The following is a 19581-nucleotide window of genomic DNA, read 5'->3' on the forward strand; positions in this document are numbered from 1 at the left end:
CATTTCGGCGTGTCCATTTCGGCGTGGACACTTCGGCGTGGCCATCTCGGCGTAGCTGGTTCGGCGTAGAGCCTTTTCGGCGTGGGTCTATTTCGGCGTAGTCCTTTTTTCATTTAATTATTTTTCGTCGGCTTAATCTACAAATGGCCGTTGACCACCCGACACTATGGGCATTTATATCATGTTTAAGGAGAATACAAAGTGGCCGAGACACCTTCTTTTGCAAATTAGAAACAGGCAAAAGTCCACCAAAAAAGAAAAAAAAATACATTGACGTCGAAAAACGTATTTTAAAATTAGTCAGCGATTATGATAATCGTAATATTATGAGTTTTTTAAGAGGAATAGCACATAATTTAAGTATGATGACCTGAATATTTTTATTTGTAATTTTAATAGCATTCTCCTTATTTTAATTAAATTTGTATTATTTATTTATTTTTTATTATTTATTATTATTTATTTATTTATTTATTATATTTATATTTTATAGTGACTTACCTAATTTCTTAAAATGGCTCTACGCCGAAAAGGCCCTACGCCGAAACGGCCCTACGCCGAAATGGCCACGCCGAAGTGGCCACGCCGAAATGTCCTAGACCGTGTTTAGTTTAGTATTGTATAGTTTTAACTTTATTAGTTTGTATATTATACCAAGTACACAGTCCCAAATAATACATTTTATAAACAAAACACTCATGTCATATTAAAATTATTATTATTAAATAATAAATGGTCATATAAAATATATAAGATAAAAATAATTAGGTATTTATTCAGTGAATTTGTGATAGAATAAGATACATGAAAGTATAAAATCACTATTGCAATGCACATAGTAAATTTATTTTTTACATAGGTAATCGTACCCATAAGATTTTCTTAATATTGTAATAATAAAAAATTCACAGTACAAAGTTTTTTGTGTTTAAAAATATTAAATATATTTTTTAAAATATAAAATTGACCATTTAGAAAAAATATAAAAATATGTGATTATAATCTAAAGTAAAATATATTTATTAGTCATTAAGTAGGTAATACAAATGAATAATTTAGTAAATACTTAACTTTATATTTCTTAATTTAAAAACATATTAGGTACACTTAAATTGGTTATATCTTATATATACCAATATAGCTTATATTATACTGTATAACTACTTTCTTACTCTTATTGATTACAATTAAACAAATGAAAATACATTTATTTATTATAAATAATATGTCACAAGTTATTGTATATATTTTCGATAGTATAATTTGTTATTCTAAATTTGTTCGTTCCTTTAATTTTAGTAATTATTAACTTTGATATTTTTTGTATTTGTCGAATTGCGTTTAATATGCTATCTACTTAGCCACTAAGAGATAAAACAGTCCTTCTTAAGAAGAGGGTTTATGAGTTCTATTACTTAGGTACGCTGACCGATGCAAAGAGTCCAATAAATAGAATAATATAACTAAAAAATCTCGTACAAATTAAATATTTATACGAATGACGTACTTTTATTATTTCATTTGAATTTCATACGCAATGAAAACTGGGCCCACTGAAAAACCTCGTATAGAATATAAATGTGAACCAATCAGATGAAGCGGAACTGATACATTTTTACTGTTTTATTGTAATTATATACGCCCAAGTGATGAGATATACTTTTCATAAAATTAGCAATACCATTTTAATACCTATTAAATAGTCAATGATTGTTTCAAGTTTCAATCGTTCTACTGTAGAGTAATCTTTTAAGACTGTAAATGATTGTGTTATATAGGTATATTTTTATTCTGTAAATTGTAATACTAAGACTTATTATTTCAGTATGGCCACCTATTTTTTAGCTATAAGTTTTTAGGTACATTTCACTATTCTTCATGATGTATAATATAATATATTAATAAATTATTATCATATTTATAATATCATAACATATATAAATACATATCATACGTCCAATTGGTAATCGTATAGGTAGGTAGGTAAATGGACAAATGGACACATAATCATACACAAGTACACAACTATCCAACATAATTAGATATATTCGTTCAAGTCTATGTAAATTAGCTAAGAAAATATTATTCGGATTCTGATATAAGCAGTTGAATGGAAAGCATCGATACAAAACCAATAGCAATAAATATTAGTCGTAATATTCTTTGTTTAATTGGTAAACTTCCAACAGACGGTTTGAGCACTTCAAAGAAAACCACATACATTAACGTGCCTGTAGCTAATCCTTGTAGAATGACTGAAAACAGGACCACAGAGTTTGTTTCTTCGAGATTGCTGACTAGAGTGCCCACGCCAATACCCATCGGAGACGTGACAGCAAAAAGCAATATTGAACAGTGCGCTAGCAATGGCTTCGTCCTGTCTGAAAGCATCTGTAATCCGACGTAAAATGCAATCACCAGCTTGTGGCATGTAACGGCCACAGTAAGTGACCAAACCTGTTAAACGGAAATTTAAACAATTATTGACTTCTGTATAAAATATGCAATACATAACATTTGAGTAAGGAGTAAATGGATAATATTATTGCAGCTTTATTTAAGCTGAACTTTTGTAAATATTCAGTGATTAATATTAAATTATGTACCACTAACATTATACAAAACCGATTTGTAAATGGAAAATATATTTAATATCTGTGAAATATTTTAGAAAGGATAAAAAACGTTGTTCCTTAAATTCTTAATTGGTAAAATTCGATGAATCTATTATTTTATTTAACTGTATGCATATATAGGTAGGTATATATATAATTTGTAGTCAAGATTTCTCGTTATTGATACTGTTGTTGAGCACTGCAACTACAAGAGGAGAAATTAAGAAATAAAAAGAAAAAATACAAGATTTCTATTCATTATTTAAACAAAATTTTGAAAAAAGTAGAACAATATAGAACGAGTTTTATATAGAAGAATTAAGACGAAATGTCAAAAAGAAAGTAAATACTAAATAGTTAAACATGTCTACGGGGCGCGGCGGTAGTACCCTAAGTCAAAGATTTAGTCTCCCAGGATTCATCTTGTGTACATTACTTATTTATTTATAAATTAATTTTTATTGTGACCAACGTTGCATTTTAAACCATTCCCCATTGGGATTGAAAATAATTTTTTATATATTATTTAAAAAATATGTAGGCATTATGAAATAAAATTTAGTTTAACTAAATATATTATACAAATGTGTTACATTTTGTATATTTTGTATACGTAACAGTTATACGTATTAAATAAATTTAAACACAATAATTCTTTTATATAAGACAGATGTATTGATTCAGTATTATTAAATAAGAGTACAATTAAAAGTATGAATGAATTCAAAGTTTATAACTTTGAAAAATATTTAGGTATTTGGTTTACATGATATATTTGAGTAGAGAAATACTTATTTGAAACTAAATGTTTTGAGTATTGCCTATTCCAAGTGACCAAGTATATTATAATGAAAGTATTTTACTTTTACAAATTGTGTACACAATATAACATGTATATAATAATATGTAAATTTGTCTATACTAAATGTCTATTAAAATTTGTATACCCACACTTGAAAAAATCCCAAATACGCTATTAGTTCTGAGGTTTTAAATCCATGTATCACAACTCAAATGTTGGAAAGAGTTCAACGTAAGTTCTTACGTACCTACCAATATATCCTCAAAATTGACTGGCCTCCTCATGTCTACTCTCTTGTCCAAAAGGCATTGAACCAATCTTCTATTTCAGATAGAAGACAAACTGCTAATTAAAACTTTTCTAGAAAACTCTCAGCAGATGAGATTGATTCTCCTACATTGATTCCTATATTTATTTTAGGGTTCCCCTTTCCAAACGAGCTTTTCCTTTTCATGTTTCCTTGTCCTCTACAAAATATTAATTGCACTCTCACTTAACAAGTCTTCAGGGCCGTAGATACAGATGCGTGAGGTTCAAACCCCATACAACATGGAAAGTATATGCATGTAGGTATTTATTAGATCTATTTATTTATTATATAATATGGAATTATCATGATAATGCCCTCCCCCTCCAATTATTATATTTATGTCATCTTATGTGGCTTGCAAATGAGGACTCTCCCGTTTTTCTGTTTGAGTTTTCAAATTTTAAATTATTAACTAAGTACATTTAATTATATTGCTCAGTGTTCACTTCTTATGTATTATCTACATAATATTCATTCACCGTGCTTCGGTCGGTACTGTTATAAAATAACATACAATAAAATATTTAATTTTCAAAAAAATATCTTAATTATATTTACAAAATTAGATGAAAGAAATCAATAATATTTAATATTTGTTGACTAAATAGTAGTTTTGTTTCAAATATGTGATTAAAAGTCAACACAAAAATAATAATTTTGTGTAACTAACCTTCAATAATATGAAAGTCAGTAGTATTCTGAACTATTGTTCACATGCGTATAGGTACTTTAAATAATTATACAATATGAATAATCGCTGTAAATTACTCATTTTTTTAAGTGATATATGATAGATAATTATAATTATTTTATTGCCTCATAGGAATATTGCCGTCGTACTTTTAAGTATTTACTCATTATCATACTCTTTATATATACTAAAAATGCATAGCTCAAACCACTCATTCAAATTGTCAACTACTTTACCTTTAACAATTTTATATAGGCAACTTTAGTTTATATGATAATATTATATAAGTGTTAACTAATAAAGGTAGTCAATCAATAATATGCATAAGTACCTATACATTATGATACGTATTTATAACTAGAATAAATGGATATAATAGGATTTGTCAGGTACCTACATTTTAAGCGGAATAGTCGATAAATAATAATTCAATCGGAATTTAAGTTTAAAAAAATGAACTATATAATAAGCGAGGAGTTAATGCTTACCAATTTCAAGACAAAAAAGGACTTAGGTTGTTAATTTGGGTACATACGGGGGTGCCAGGAGGTGCTTAGCATCCTCACATTATTTTGAGTTAAAAATATTGTTTAGAACGTAATTCTGCGTTTATAAGAACAAGTTTATTCCAGTTTGTATTGATAATGCACTAATGCCACGGACATTTATTTATTGTTTAAATATATCTAGTATATTTAAAACGAATAAAACATTTGTTACATAATTTATTTTTGATGAAAGTTGTGCAAATGTGGATGGCCCTGATTCCCTTGTTCATCGAAGAATGTAATAGTCGTTGTAATAATTAGTTATAGGTAATATATCAGTCAAAAAAAGATTCTTTATTGAAAATCTGCAGGTTCATTATTTCAATTTTTTTTTAACGTAATAACTTATAATTTTATTCGAAATTTAATCAATTTATGCCGGGTGTGTATAACCGTATAGCCGTACAGATAGCGAGGGGCAAAGCCCCTCCCCCCAAGAGTGACTTTGTGGAAAAACATTTTAGCACTCCCAAGTTTAAGACTGAATGTGCACCTATGTTAGAAACATCTTATGGATTTATCTATTAATATTACAATATTGATTGAGCTATTACCCATTGGCCATTGCCTAACCTAACCCATCTATTTGGTATATTATAAGTACCTAGTTATATAATATATATTATATACAACCTTAATTCAAATATTAAAAATCCATAAAATAAAAATAAGATATGAATTTATCAAACAATCACAAACATTATTATTTATTATAGAACTATTAGAAGTTAAAACTACCAAATGTGAATGAGTTTCCGACTGGTCTACCCTAAGTCCTGAATTATGTTCGGAGTATTTTGAAAATAAAGTCCGATTTAAAATTAAAAAATTACAATAATAATTTTCAGGGTAGGTACTTCGGTGGTGAATATCATGAGAAAAGTATAGTTGATTAGGAATAAATTCATTAATATCGTGGAGCTTAATTCATGGGCGTATATCTAAGAGACCTCTTGAAATATTGAGCAGGCCGGGGCGTCATTACTTAGTACTTACATATAAAGCAAGTGCATACTTACAGTATAGTTTTTAATATCTTAAATACGATTCATTTTAAAGCATTGTTTTATAATAAAACACTCTTAAAGATAAACATTTATGAGCATTTTTTTTTTGTTTATCTAGAAACAATAATATTTTACAAGAGGGTTTAATACACATTTTTTCACTTTTTATCCAAGTTTCAACATGTTTTAAATATTATAATCGTACACTATTAAGTTTATAAATACCTACCTGTAATAAACTAATTAAAAAGTACGCACTTGAATTTTTATATTGTTGAATATGGACTGGACTGATATAAAGATATAATAATATAAATATATAATGCTTAAAATAAATTATAATTATTAAACGTTAAATATAGGTGCCTATACTGCTATAATTATTAATATTCCATAAAATCAAGTGTTATGTTTAAATTTGGCTCTTATACATAAATATATAGGAAAAATGGGCATTCAAATTATATTATAATATTAGATATTGTAGTTAAAACTTAAAATATTCATAAAATACTTAAGTTTTTATTTTTATTAAATAAATGAATAACTATCTTAAATATACTTAGGAAATTGATTTATTATGCATTTTTAATTCTTAAAAGTTATTACATAAGTTATAAGTTCTTACAAAAATGAATGTAGTATTTTTTTTTTAAATTATAAAAATGCAGTTTTATTTTTAAAAAAATAAGAGCAAGTAACACTGATATTTTCTGTAATTATATTTGTACAAGTAATTTATTACTCTAACAACTGCAATTAATATAGTATAAAGATACCTTGTACCTACTTAGCATAGAAGTTAGAATAGCACTATAATAAGGATCGGGAAAAGCAAGTCTTAATAAACAATAGTCATGACTCATTACTCATAAATCTAAAGATATGAGTATATGACTTGTTAGGAGTTTTGGAGAATTTTCAAACATAGGTCTAAAAATGTAATACAACATGTTATGGACTTATGGTACTGCAGTCTTTACAAAAAATACTCCGTTCGCCGGGAAAATGTGGTTATACATCTCGCATTCGACTGGGGCCAAGGAGTAACGATTTGGGTGGCTCAGTGACTATGATTTGGTTTTTTGGTTTGTGCGCAACCACATTACTCAGCGAACTGAGCACATAGGCTATTTCTACTACTTATCACTTATGTTTTAAATATTATGAATAAATACTGTAGAGGGGTTTGGGTGGTTTGACGTTAGTGGTTTGATGTTTAAACGTTTAATTAATAATATGTCTATGTAGGTTGGGTTAGATATATTATGATGACTGATGAGTAGTGAAAAATGAGGATTAAGAATACGTGATATAGAACCTTGTTTTAATTTTTAAAAATTTTTTTAGAAAGTTAAAAAGGTCAAAACGTTGAATGCTTCATTTCCCTAAAGATGACACATTTGTTATAAATCTTTTACTATTAAAGTATTAAGTTCGCATATGAAAATTTATATGTAGGTACATGCAATACTACAATAGGTAGTAATAATATTATGATACACACGTTTTTAGACAAACTTTGCCACTTTTTTATTAACCAACTAACAGCTGTTCTTAGAAACCTGTTTTCATTATTATAAATTCTTAATTCTACCTCATTGAATTCTACTAAAACAAATGTATCGATTCTTCGATTAATAAGAGTTTTACAGAACGTGTAAAATAAACTTTAACCTCCGTTTTAACAGTTTTTTTAATTTACTGTGAATACGTCTATGGCTTAGGTAAGGTGATCAAATGATTGTTGTTGATTTTATATTATTTCTATACAGCTGCACAATACAATCTACATATTTCATCTAGCACACGATTACATTTCGAATAGGTAGGTAATATATATTTTGTAAGTGCCATGAGCTACACAAGAAAAATGTATTTCGATTGTTACGATGTTTCTTTAATTCTGATAATTATGTTTATTCCGTACGACCGTACAACGCACTGTTTTCTAATCAACCGTAGATTAATGTTTGTGTAGATAAAGTGCATATTTTAGTATAATATATATCTATATTTGATAGACAATCGTGAGGTACATATGAATTATAATATATAAAGAATCATTGAACCAGTTTTATTTTTAAAAACACACTTACATTTTACTAAAAAAATAAATCTTTAACGACAATACCAATAGCTGACCAAATTAAAATTAGATATATGTAGCTTTTGCTCTCAGAATATATTTTGTTAATAAATATACTCACTATTATATTGAGCACCGAATTCAATTCGTATTTACGTGAAAATGACAACCAGAAAACTATGAATATACTTGTACAGTTGTACGTACATAAATTAATATGAAAAATACAACAATATAATAAAAACAATGAGGTCGATTTTACTATGACCGTGAAAACAAAATAATCTAACACACAATTGTATATATTGATAATGGGTCGCTCGCCAAACGTGTTCAATATACATACTATCAGGCTTGTTTAGTACTTGAACAATATTATTCAAATATTTTAATAAGCACCTACTTAAATAAAAATGTTAAATACTTTTATAAAAAAGTGCTCTTTAAGTAGATTTAATTTCTAAATACTTTTTCAAAGTAAAAAATCAGTAAAATCAATGATCACATTAGAAAAAACGATACATGGATGTGTGTATAATATGGTTATAAAATATAGTGTACATAAAACAATGCAATATTTTTAAATTTACAAATTATATATTATTTTCAGAGCCGAAAATAATCTATTTAATTCCAGTATCTAATAGTATACTTAATTTATAGGTAGGTATACATCGTCATCCATACATTTTATGATAAAATGGGAAATATTATGCCCTTAAAGAGATTAACATAATATCTAATGCACACTCACATGATTGAAAATTTTTTGTCTGTGTAAGCGTGACACCGTGACTTTTACAGCTATACTCTACCAAACATACGAACAAGGAAAACAGTCAACATGTGGGAGAAGTAAACTTACACCAGACCACGATGCAGTGTACAATTTTTAACAAATTGATTTTAAGGTAAAAAAAATATAAAAAATATCCTACAAAAAATATCTATCTAAAATGATTTTCAACGGTGTATTGTAATACGCACGTATTTTAAATACTTTTCAAAGCTGCAAGTATCTGCGTATCAGTGGCAGTATTCGAATACTTTCAAAAATGATCTAATGTACAAGAGACTGCAGCTGACAAAGGTTCTGGATATACTTAAAGTATTATGATATAATATATTCAACTTAAAATTAAAAAATCTTATAAAATGCAGTGACTGACTGACCTGCTTTGGATTTTCCTCCAGGCCGACTGCCAGGCCCTCGAACAGTTCGTGTATGCTAAGTGCGCCAACGACCAAGAAACCGCGGAGGACCGACTCGGATGACGATGACGACTCTTCGACCGGCACCGGTTTTTTGACGATCGGCCCAGGTTTCTTGACGGCCGCCGCCAGCTCGACCGTGGACATGCAAGAGTTGTAGTTGGCCACCCGCCCGGCCGCGTCCACCTTGTCATACCCGGCGGCGTTCGGATGACCGGCCGCGGTTACTGAATCGTTCCGGCGCTGTTGCGGCACCGTACCGCAATCGTCACGGCCGCCGCGGTCCGCGGTGCTGTGGCCGCTGCCGCTGTGGCTGTGGTGCCCGTGACAGTCGCCGCCCGCGAACCCGTGCACCAGCTCCTCGATCGAGTACATGAAGAAGAAACCAGCGCACATGATGAGCTCAGCGAGCAGGCCGGCCAAAGGCGATTTCGGGTCGAGCGTCCCCTTGGCGGTCAGCCGTTCGACTCCCTCCCGGACCTCGGGCAATAGGTGCAAGAATGTGGTGCACAGCAGCACGCCGCCGCCAAAGTTGAGTATCAACCGAAGTGCGGTGTTCGCGGCGCCTCGGGCTCGCCGTCGGATACCCAGCCGCTCGAACACGCAGACGGGCGTACTGCCGACCACGAACGACGACACGCCCAGGAACGTCATAGCCAATATTTTCGCCAGCACCGCGGACGAAGCGTTTTCGTGCTCCGGCGTAGGCATCTCCGCCATCTTCGCCGCCATCGAGAGCACCGTCACAACACTACACGTCTATATTATGTAAATATCGTATACGTGTATTGTCGTTGTCACTTGTCGTCGTTGTTGTCTTGTATTCCTCAGACACGGCCCGGCACCACCGCGACCACAACCCGTTCGCTACAGCTAGCCTGCTGTGCAACCACACGACAGACGTTGAACGCGCGCCGCCGAACAGACACTGCCTGCGCGTGTGTGGGTCTATTTGTGCTAGTGTGGGTATATCGCGCCGCGCACACACGCACACTCGCAGACACTATAGTGGACGCGAGATAAGGCGACCGCGCGCGCCCGACAGATCTAATCGCGTCCGCGTACCGGCACGTTGTCGCACTCGACGATATTATATTATTATCGGTGTTCAGTCCGATACACAACAACTGTAGTTGTACCGGCGGCGGCGCGCTCACAGCTCTGCAACCAACACTCCTTATACCTATATAGTATTATTTACAGTCGAATATTATTAACAAGCAGTAATAATATTGTAATGCTACTGCGCGCGTCGTGTTAACTATTGTCTCTTGTTGTTGTTGTTATTATTATTATTATTATTATTATTATTATTATTATTATTTTTATTTTTATTACTCTTTACCGTTATACATTATATTATAATATTAAATTATGCACACACATGTGACATTGAATCGAAACGCGTTCCGACACGTTCGGTTTGGAGGTTTGTCAAACACAACTTAGGTCCGTTTTTTTTCTTCATTCCGGTACATTTAACCTATCGCATGATGTAATATTATGAATTGCGACTTTAATAGGCCGTCACCGTCTTTGCATCTAACCTGCACTAACCATCGATGTAAAATATATTATAACACGAATAGTGCATAATATGTATCAAATATATTCTTGGTTTTAAGGAAATTTTTATTCGCAAACTTAAATAATAATTATAGACTATATTATAATTATCAACATAAATTTATCATTATGATTTTTTTCGGGACCTTCCCTTAAAACAAAGTTCTTGATACGTCACTAATTAATAATGTAGGTAATTGTTTCATGTCGTAGAATCTTATATAAATCACAATTATCCTAAGAACTCTTCTAAAACTAGTTGAACTTAAGTCAATTGAATTATAACCCCCGGCCATCCTCTGTTTAGTGATTATAGTCTAGTGATTTTAACACCTACCAATATATTTTATAAATAAAAATAAAGCTAAACAAATCATAACAGAAGTGTAAGTATTCAATTCATTAAGTTATATTGTAAATAGTTATTACATATTAGCAAGTATTCATATTAAAATATAAAACTGTTGCATAATTTACGCGTGCCTAACGGAAACTTATGTAGGAAAACAAGCAACATTAGAGGGGAGTAGCAAATGTATGGTTTTCTTATTTATTATTATGTATACTATTTTGTTTTTGCCAAACAAGTTATTATTATTACTTGGCTCGTATAAATATAGGTACACGTCATGCACGTTACAACCTGCCCACCGAACGGAATTTGTGGCAAGCAAACAAGGGTGTCCCATGAACATATTATTATTTATTTTATTTTCTAATGATCTAATGTATTTGCGTATGTGCAAATACGGCCGAGCATGGATTCGATTTTAATATTACATTATTTTATTATAACCCGTCACTACAACTTGTCAACTTACTATTCTCGATATGGACAGTTAAATCCTCTCGGGAAACACTGTCCTGAGTCCTGCTCCTGCAGTGAGCGCACCCGTTTTACGCTGTTTTCGTTTAGCTACTCGACAACTGGACCATAGTACGATACCTAAATATAGGAAATGGGCAAGCTGCGTATTATAATATTATTACTAGTTATGAGTTATAAGTTATAACAGTATGACTCTGTGTTTTATTGTGTACTGGTCGTTAAATAACAAACTATTATTACCATATTATTATTCAACAATATTGTTCGTCTATTTTCCACTGTTTTGCGCATTGCAATTGATCACGAGTGACTCGAAAAACTGATGGATTCCTATCTATAATATTACAGTAATATTAATAATAATACAATAATATACGTGTACCCGGATTGTTAACAACACAATTGTCGACTTTGATTGTTTACCAACTGATATTATTTTTTTTTTCCACAGTGTTCGCATTATACGACGTATATCTATCTATTATACACGACCTGTGCATGTCTTCAAAGAAAATATCTGTGCAATTTATCCAGGCGTGTGCTTTTTTTTAAACGATTAATATTATTTATAGCGTTTGTACAATTCTGTTTATGACAGCGTTTTTAATAGTTCGGTTTGATGTAATGCAACACTACGCATTTTGTCAACAAAGAGAACCCTTTCAACGTCAATAATTGTCTACTAAGTGCTAAAACATAAATTTAAGATTTCGTTTCCAACTAATCTACAAGTAGGTAGGTATAGGTATGTAAAACAATTGATACAACGTCATGACGTTATCAAGGTAAGTTAATCAAGTGTGTCTATGTGCGCTCTATACGTAGGATTACATAACACTTTCTTGACGAGTTTGATAAATAGATAATAATAAAAAAAACTCTCCTTACATTAACATCGTAAAATATAGCTTTAAACGTGCATAAATAATTGGTCCTAACTGCAATAATATGTTATTTACTTGATCTCACAAAGATTAATAGTAATTATAACTACCTAGGTAATATTTAATTTTGATAAAATATTATCTACTGTACCTAGGTACTTATATTATTATTGTAATATTGTCACTCATTAATTAATAATTTAAAAGGATTTATTCCATAAGAGTCATTGATTAATTGTTTAAATACACATTGATGTTTCACGTTTATTCAAGTATACTTTTTTTTTTATTATTAAAGTTATCAATATAAAATTATTTTCAAGTATACTTAACCAGTGGAAAAGTGCACGACGTATAGAATCAATTAAATATATAAGAACCCTGACGGCGGACAATACAATTAATTGTGTCCACTATTTTAAACGTATGCAATCCAATTTTAATTTCTCGGATTAAATTAAGTGTATGAATTAATGTATTATAATTTAAACTATATTTTTATTTAACATATAAAAAATATAGACGTGTGTTGTATACAGGTATCTAGGTACCTATTAATTATAAATTGATCGTTTTCTGAATGTTTCCTTCATTATAATTACACAACGAATGCACACATTTTTAAATTAAAGCCAATATAATCAAAAGTCATTCAATATTAGTAATATTACAATATTACGATTAGGGAAATTAATAAAATATAATTTATAATTAGGTATATTAATTAAATTATAATTTGGAAGATAATATTTTATATTATTATGATATTAAAATATTGAATTTATTCTTATCGGTTCTTGTTATTCTAACTTATTATAAAACCAAATTTGTATATTTGCAAATTTTAAAACTAAATATATATATTATTCTTAGCTGGCCTAACTAATTCTACGAGTATAAGTATTTCTTATGAGGCATACAAATATAGAATATAAATTCATATTACATATAATTTCAGTAGCACTTTAAAATTTAAATCCAACCTAGTTCAACCAATGCACGAAATTTAATATTAAAATTATAACTGCTATAACTTATAAGTAACAATTTTTATTTGTGAAACATTTTTTACGAAGTTTTTATTATTTTATTTTATTATATTAATTTAAACATTTCGTATATATTAACAATTAGAATATACTTCAAATACCTACTCAATAGCGCTGTAAACCTGTACCTACCTAATATTCTAGAATGTATGAATATAATGAACACATTTTAGATAATTATAATATAATTTATTATCAACCTACCTTTTAACAAACGTAAAATGGCAATCAAATTATTAGGTACAGTCCACCTGTTTATGTGAAATCATCTTTTGCTGTAATGATGGCCTATTTCAAAACAGAAATGCTGCTCTTAAATGAAATAAAACAATTTCTTTCCCAATGTTGATTAATACATTTTTTTTCTGTATGACTGACTACAGTTACATCTCACTGAAAATTATAGGTAGGTCACTGTGTGACCAGTGATGGCTAAACACGTAAGCTCTGGTCATAACTATAGATAGGTACCCTATAATATTAACCAATTATTATTCTCAAACGAGATATAAAGTACTAATGATAAACATAAATGATAACATTATAATATTATTGCCATAATGGTTATAGCTTGTCGACTGTAGTACTTTATTTAATCAATGCAGATAGGAAATTAAAAAAGGATATCTTACAAGTTATAATAATACTTACTACACAAAATATAAATTAATCAATGTTTATTTGTATTAACTGAATAATACATAATTATAATACTACTATCTATACTTTTATCATTAATTACCTAATTAAATTTTTTTTTTGAATCATTGCCGATATTATTTTATACCAAACTATTAAAACAAACAAAGAGTTATCTAAAGTTTATAGATTTTATTTAAAACATATTCTGAGTTAAGTAACTTATAAGTATTATTAAGTTCAAAACATTTTAAATGAATTATTTTCACTAAAGTTATTATTTTCTCTCGACATTTAAGGAGACTTGTCGCTTGGCCATCGCGTGACCATCTCATCAAAGTGTTATTTGAATTCTATAAATATATTACACAAGATATATTATAATAGTTTATGTGCAATGACAATAAAGTCTAAACAACGGTCTCAGATTCGTCGGGATACGATTATACGAACATGTGTATTATAAGTGACTGATTTGTGATTTACCTTATTGATGGCCAGCTGAGCCCTTGCTCATAATCTCCGGAAAACATCCAACGCATTTGTTGGACTCAAAAGTGACGAATCTCTCAAATGTACACAAACGAAGAATTTCGTCACAATACTCGAATGGCACAATAACTTTAAACACCCACAAACAGTGACTCGAAAACAATAATGATCCTGAATCGATGCCCATCGAAAATCGGACAGTGATTACAGTTGGTAGTTGCTACTTTCCTTGATCGACCTACGGAAAATATAGTGGTTATTAGGTTGTTTGTGAATAACATAAATTCATAGTATGGATAAGCGAGGGCCTTCACAAGAGGGGGTGGGGGGTGAGTGACAGTGTCACACACTTTGGTCCTGGACTCCTGCAATAGATTCTCTAAAAGCCAGTGCAAAAATTATAAATAAATAATTAGTAACCACAAATACTACAAAAATAAAAATTATACATTATAAATAAATAATTTTAAACTAAAATAAACATCCCACTTTTTTTGGTTTAAAATTAATCGAGAAAAAACTGTAAAATCCACCAAAAATAAATAAACATTGATTTTCAACATATTTTTTTAATAATTTACAAACGTTATTATATTGTTATCAAATATAAATGTATCGTAATATTTAGTAATTTTTTGTGATGTGAGCATTTTGGATTCTGCAGAGTAGAGCGATGAATGTATTGATCCTACAATGAAGGTTTTTTTTATTTTTGTACATTACCTATCCGGAGATTTTTATCTTTGGGGGTGATTTCTGGTAGCAAATTATATGAAAAAATTACAATCGGGTCGGCCCTACTCCATTTGCCGTTTAATAGTCCAGTATTTGTGTATAATATATAATATAGGTTGGTAAAAATGTAAAATCCAAGTGAAACGGGGTTAAAATACACTCGAGCAATTTGAAGATTTCTTCTAAATAAGTATATTAACATTGAATCAACACGGTCGTATTACATACATTTAAATATGATGTATAATATTATCATTTATGGTCGTCGTTTCGTACTATTTATATAGATACATCTGATATTCTGTTGAAGTATGGTTAATGGTTATTATATGTAGCCGGCGTAGGTTACCTAAGATCTAACTCAAGCGCTGCGTCAAGGTCGGCGTGAAAAACAAAGATTTTTCGTCATACTCGAAGACAAAATGTCGTTTATATATAGACTAAAGGAACATAATCGTGGTTACCGCATGCACTGATACTTTATTATTATATATATTGTGTACAAACATAGGTACCCACCCCACTTTAGTCGTACCTACCTATGTCTTATCGTCTTATATAATATTCTGTTTATATACATACCTTGAATGGTTTTTTTATATACCTACTAACGCTACTATTCTGTCTGTACTATACGTGTGTTCATTGAAGTTGGCGATGTTTTTGTATAGACATCTGTAGGTCCATAGAATAAATTTACTTTAAATTTATTCTGTGTTTGGTTTGTAATCATGTCGTTTTCAAATATTTTCTGCTTTTTAATATTGAAATTTTAGAAATACGTATTCGTAATAATATTATCTTAATGGTATATTTAAAAAAATGAAATATTGAAATATCAAACACACCTGAGCTTATGTTTTTTTTTGTACTAACACGGATCTTGAAATTATTGAGTATTCATCATTTTTTGAGTGTGCATCAAATGTTGGAAAATTATTTTATCTAAGCCTCGTTTTTGTAGAAAAATATCCCGTTGTAACTGAATCGACTATATTATTTTAACTGTATTTTTGGTCAGAATCTTATTTTCTTGAAAAATATTTAATTGGTATTGTACGTTATGATTGGATTACCCATATTGTTGGTATTACACGCGGTCGCGTGTTTCCTCAAAATATTTTTCCGATCATACTTAATCCAATGAAATACGTTTCCGTGTAAATGATATTTTCTAATGGTTTAATTTCCAAAAGCATATATTTTCGAGTAAATACTTTTCAAACTAAATAACTACGTTTCCTAGAAGACACTTTTCCAACAAAATATTATGTAAAAATCAATACTGTTGCAGATAAATATAATTTCAAAATAAATATTTTTCGAATTCTTTCTTTCCAATCAATTATTTTCCAATAAAAAAAAAAAACATACAATCTGTATTCATATATGTAAATTAGATGTATTTTAACGTAGTGACGTGAGAGAAGATATCGTTCTGTGGTAACACTCCACCTATACACATTGATTCGCTTTAACTGGTTTTTTTATTTATAAGACTTATAAGTTATAACTATTATCCTTATCATTATTAAAAATGTTCAAACTATGGATTTAAAATTTTTTTTTTTGAATCACATGAAGTTATCGCAGGAATGGGTGTTCCCTACTAATATTTGAATAAACTACTCTGCAGTAGGTATGTATTGTGTACACTATTAAAATATATCTTATGGCTGACATTATCATAAAGTATTGAAACTTTTAATTTAAAAATTAAATATAAATTGTAATAAATATTACATATTATTATATAAGCACATAAAAACGATTTTGAAAATTGTGGAATTCCCAAACACCTTTCTATCAAATCTTCGCCTTTATAATTGACATTTATTTATTTAAAATAAAATAATTAAAAAAAAGATTAATTTTAAATATGGTTATGCTGAACTATATATGTTTTATAAATTATATTTCTAAAGTGAAATATCAATGATATTTTGTTTTGTTTTATTTTGTACATAGGTATACAGTAAATCAATACTTGGGTTGGAGTGATATTATTAAAATTGAATTAGGCTCGTAAAAGAGTGTTGTGAGTGGAAAACCATCTTTCGAAAGCACAGTCAATCGCTATATGTTTGTCGTGAACGATATTTTATTACAACTGTTATTATAGGTATTTGACAACGCGTCGACATAAAAATCGCATTATACACACATCTATTGGATAAACCCCGCCGAGGAGGAAAGTTTTTTTAGTCACTATTTTAGTGGTATTGGATACGTTCACAGAAACGGTCGAACCTATATATTAAGTGAATTCCTGTGTATAGCATTATACGTCATTATGCAACTATTCAACAAGTATTAAAATAAAATATAAAAAACCCAACAGTGATTTAAGGTAGTATTAAAAACCGTTAAACACGGTTCATTAGTTCATAAGGAAATGAAATATAAAAATATAAAATAGTAAGGTCGGGTTTGTCAAAACTAATAATTAAATTTAGTGAATCGTACTAGGATGCTGAATTTAAACATCTTCAAAAGCGTGTTGGCGCTCGACACTGGTCGCCGGATGAGTATTATTCAACGTAAATAATATCGCTTTGAGATTATGCCAGGAATATAATAATATTATGTATTCCACGACAGCGTCACACTCACTACGAGGTTTAAATAATTGGACATTCGACGAGCACGAAGCACATAATATTATAATATTGCATTCTATAGTATATTAGTAGTATTGTTGTACTTTATTTGAGTTGTGAGCCACAGGTGGGCGGTGGCTAAATTAAAAATGACACATTATTATCCTAAATTATAATGTGTTGTATTTATATAGCAAAATATTCTTAACTTTAATCGTCTACAATTTGCACACGTCTGGTTGATTTTTTAGTGAATAATGATAATAATATTAATGTTCTAATTTTTCTAAAATTGTTGAATAAACTTGTTTTGTTTTATTGACCTCTAATATAAACACTCAAAAAGGTCGTTTTCAAGTTTAAATAATTCAAACCTAAAATGCGTGTTTATATATAAGTATAATATAATGATTTATAGTCAATAGATAGGTATATACTATAAAGTATATTACCTACTATAAGTACTAGTATTCACATAATCAACGAATGTTTTTCGTTAATACGATTGTTGATAGTGAAAACATAATAAATACTAAATAGGTATGATTAATAACAGGAAACTGCATGTTTTAGAAAGTGTTATAATTTTAACTAATAATATAGAGATAAAATATTATGAATATTTTGAATTAATTAAAATCAATAAATGTACGTTTAAATATTACAGGTGTTTATAATTTTTACTTTACTCTGTTTTGAATGCAACCAGTAATTTATAAAGTGTGAGGGTAACGGCAAGGTGAAGAACAAACAATATGAATGTTATAAGATGATATGATGTCTACCGGATATGAACTCTACGGGGTCTTTATTTTAGTTTTTATCTACTTAAATGACCGTGGTACTTAGGAAGTTATGAACCTCGGTAACGCAATATTTTCTTTGTTTAGCTAACAAGGCGCAACTTAAAAAAATGATTCTCAATCTACTAATAAATTATTCTAAATCTAATTTTTTTTTTCAATAATATGTTTTCATCAGTTGATTTGAAATATTATTAATAACAAAAATGTAAACCATCCTTAGAAATTTATGCTGATCCATCCATCTCGGTTAGGTTAGGTTCCTTCTTCTTCATTCAGAATAGTTTTTTTTTTTACAAATACACAATAAATTTAAATTGAATATTAATTACATTAATCTAATCAATGACGAGGCATAATCACTACCTTCCTGTATACCTACATCTATAACACAGCAGAAATGATTTTCCTGTTTTATTATAACTACACATAGTTAGATACGTATTTTTTCTGTATTATAAAAATACCTATCTACCCATAAACAAATATTATCTAGGCATGAAAAAAAATCATAAAATAAGGTAGAAATCTATGAGGGAATCCACTCCAGTGGTGTAGCCAAAGGGTGCCAAGCCACATCCGCCGTATTTTTGCCATATACGACAGTGTAAAAAATTAAATATTAACCGCTTTTTTAAACAAATTCCTAGAGAATGAAGGTTTTAGATTGGACACTATAAAATAATATGATAAGTAAGTACTTCATTAAG

The 19581-nt window shown here is 29.7% G+C and overlaps 1 protein-coding gene across 2 annotated transcripts; it reads right to left on the bottom strand.

The window, feature by feature from the left end:
- Positions 1–1293: 1293 nt before the first annotated feature.
- On the bottom strand, positions 1294–14069 carry LOC111026791 (zinc transporter ZIP1-like). 2 transcript variants are annotated; one of them, XM_022304931.1, is made up of 5 exons: positions 13807–14069; positions 11910–12003; positions 11662–11786; positions 9236–10457; positions 1294–2457 (listed from the first exon to the last, which is right to left on the bottom strand). In XM_022304931.1, the coding sequence occupies exons 4-5, from the start codon at positions 10004–10006 to the stop codon at positions 2083–2085; spliced, it is 1146 nt and encodes a 381-aa protein (XP_022160623.1). In that variant the 5' UTR covers positions 10007–10457; positions 11662–11786; positions 11910–12003; positions 13807–14069; the 3' UTR covers positions 1294–2082. The 2 variants fall into 2 exon arrangements, with proteins under 2 accessions (XP_022160623.1, XP_022160624.1); XM_022304932.1 differs by lacking the exons at positions 11662–11786; positions 11910–12003.
- Between the last annotated feature and the right edge of the window lie 5512 nt (positions 14070–19581).

This window comes from Myzus persicae, unplaced genomic scaffold (assembly GCF_001856785.1).
Source record: "Myzus persicae strain clone G006 unplaced genomic scaffold, MPER_G0061.0, whole genome shotgun sequence".
NCBI lineage: Eukaryota > Metazoa > Arthropoda > Insecta > Hemiptera > Aphididae > Myzus > Myzus persicae.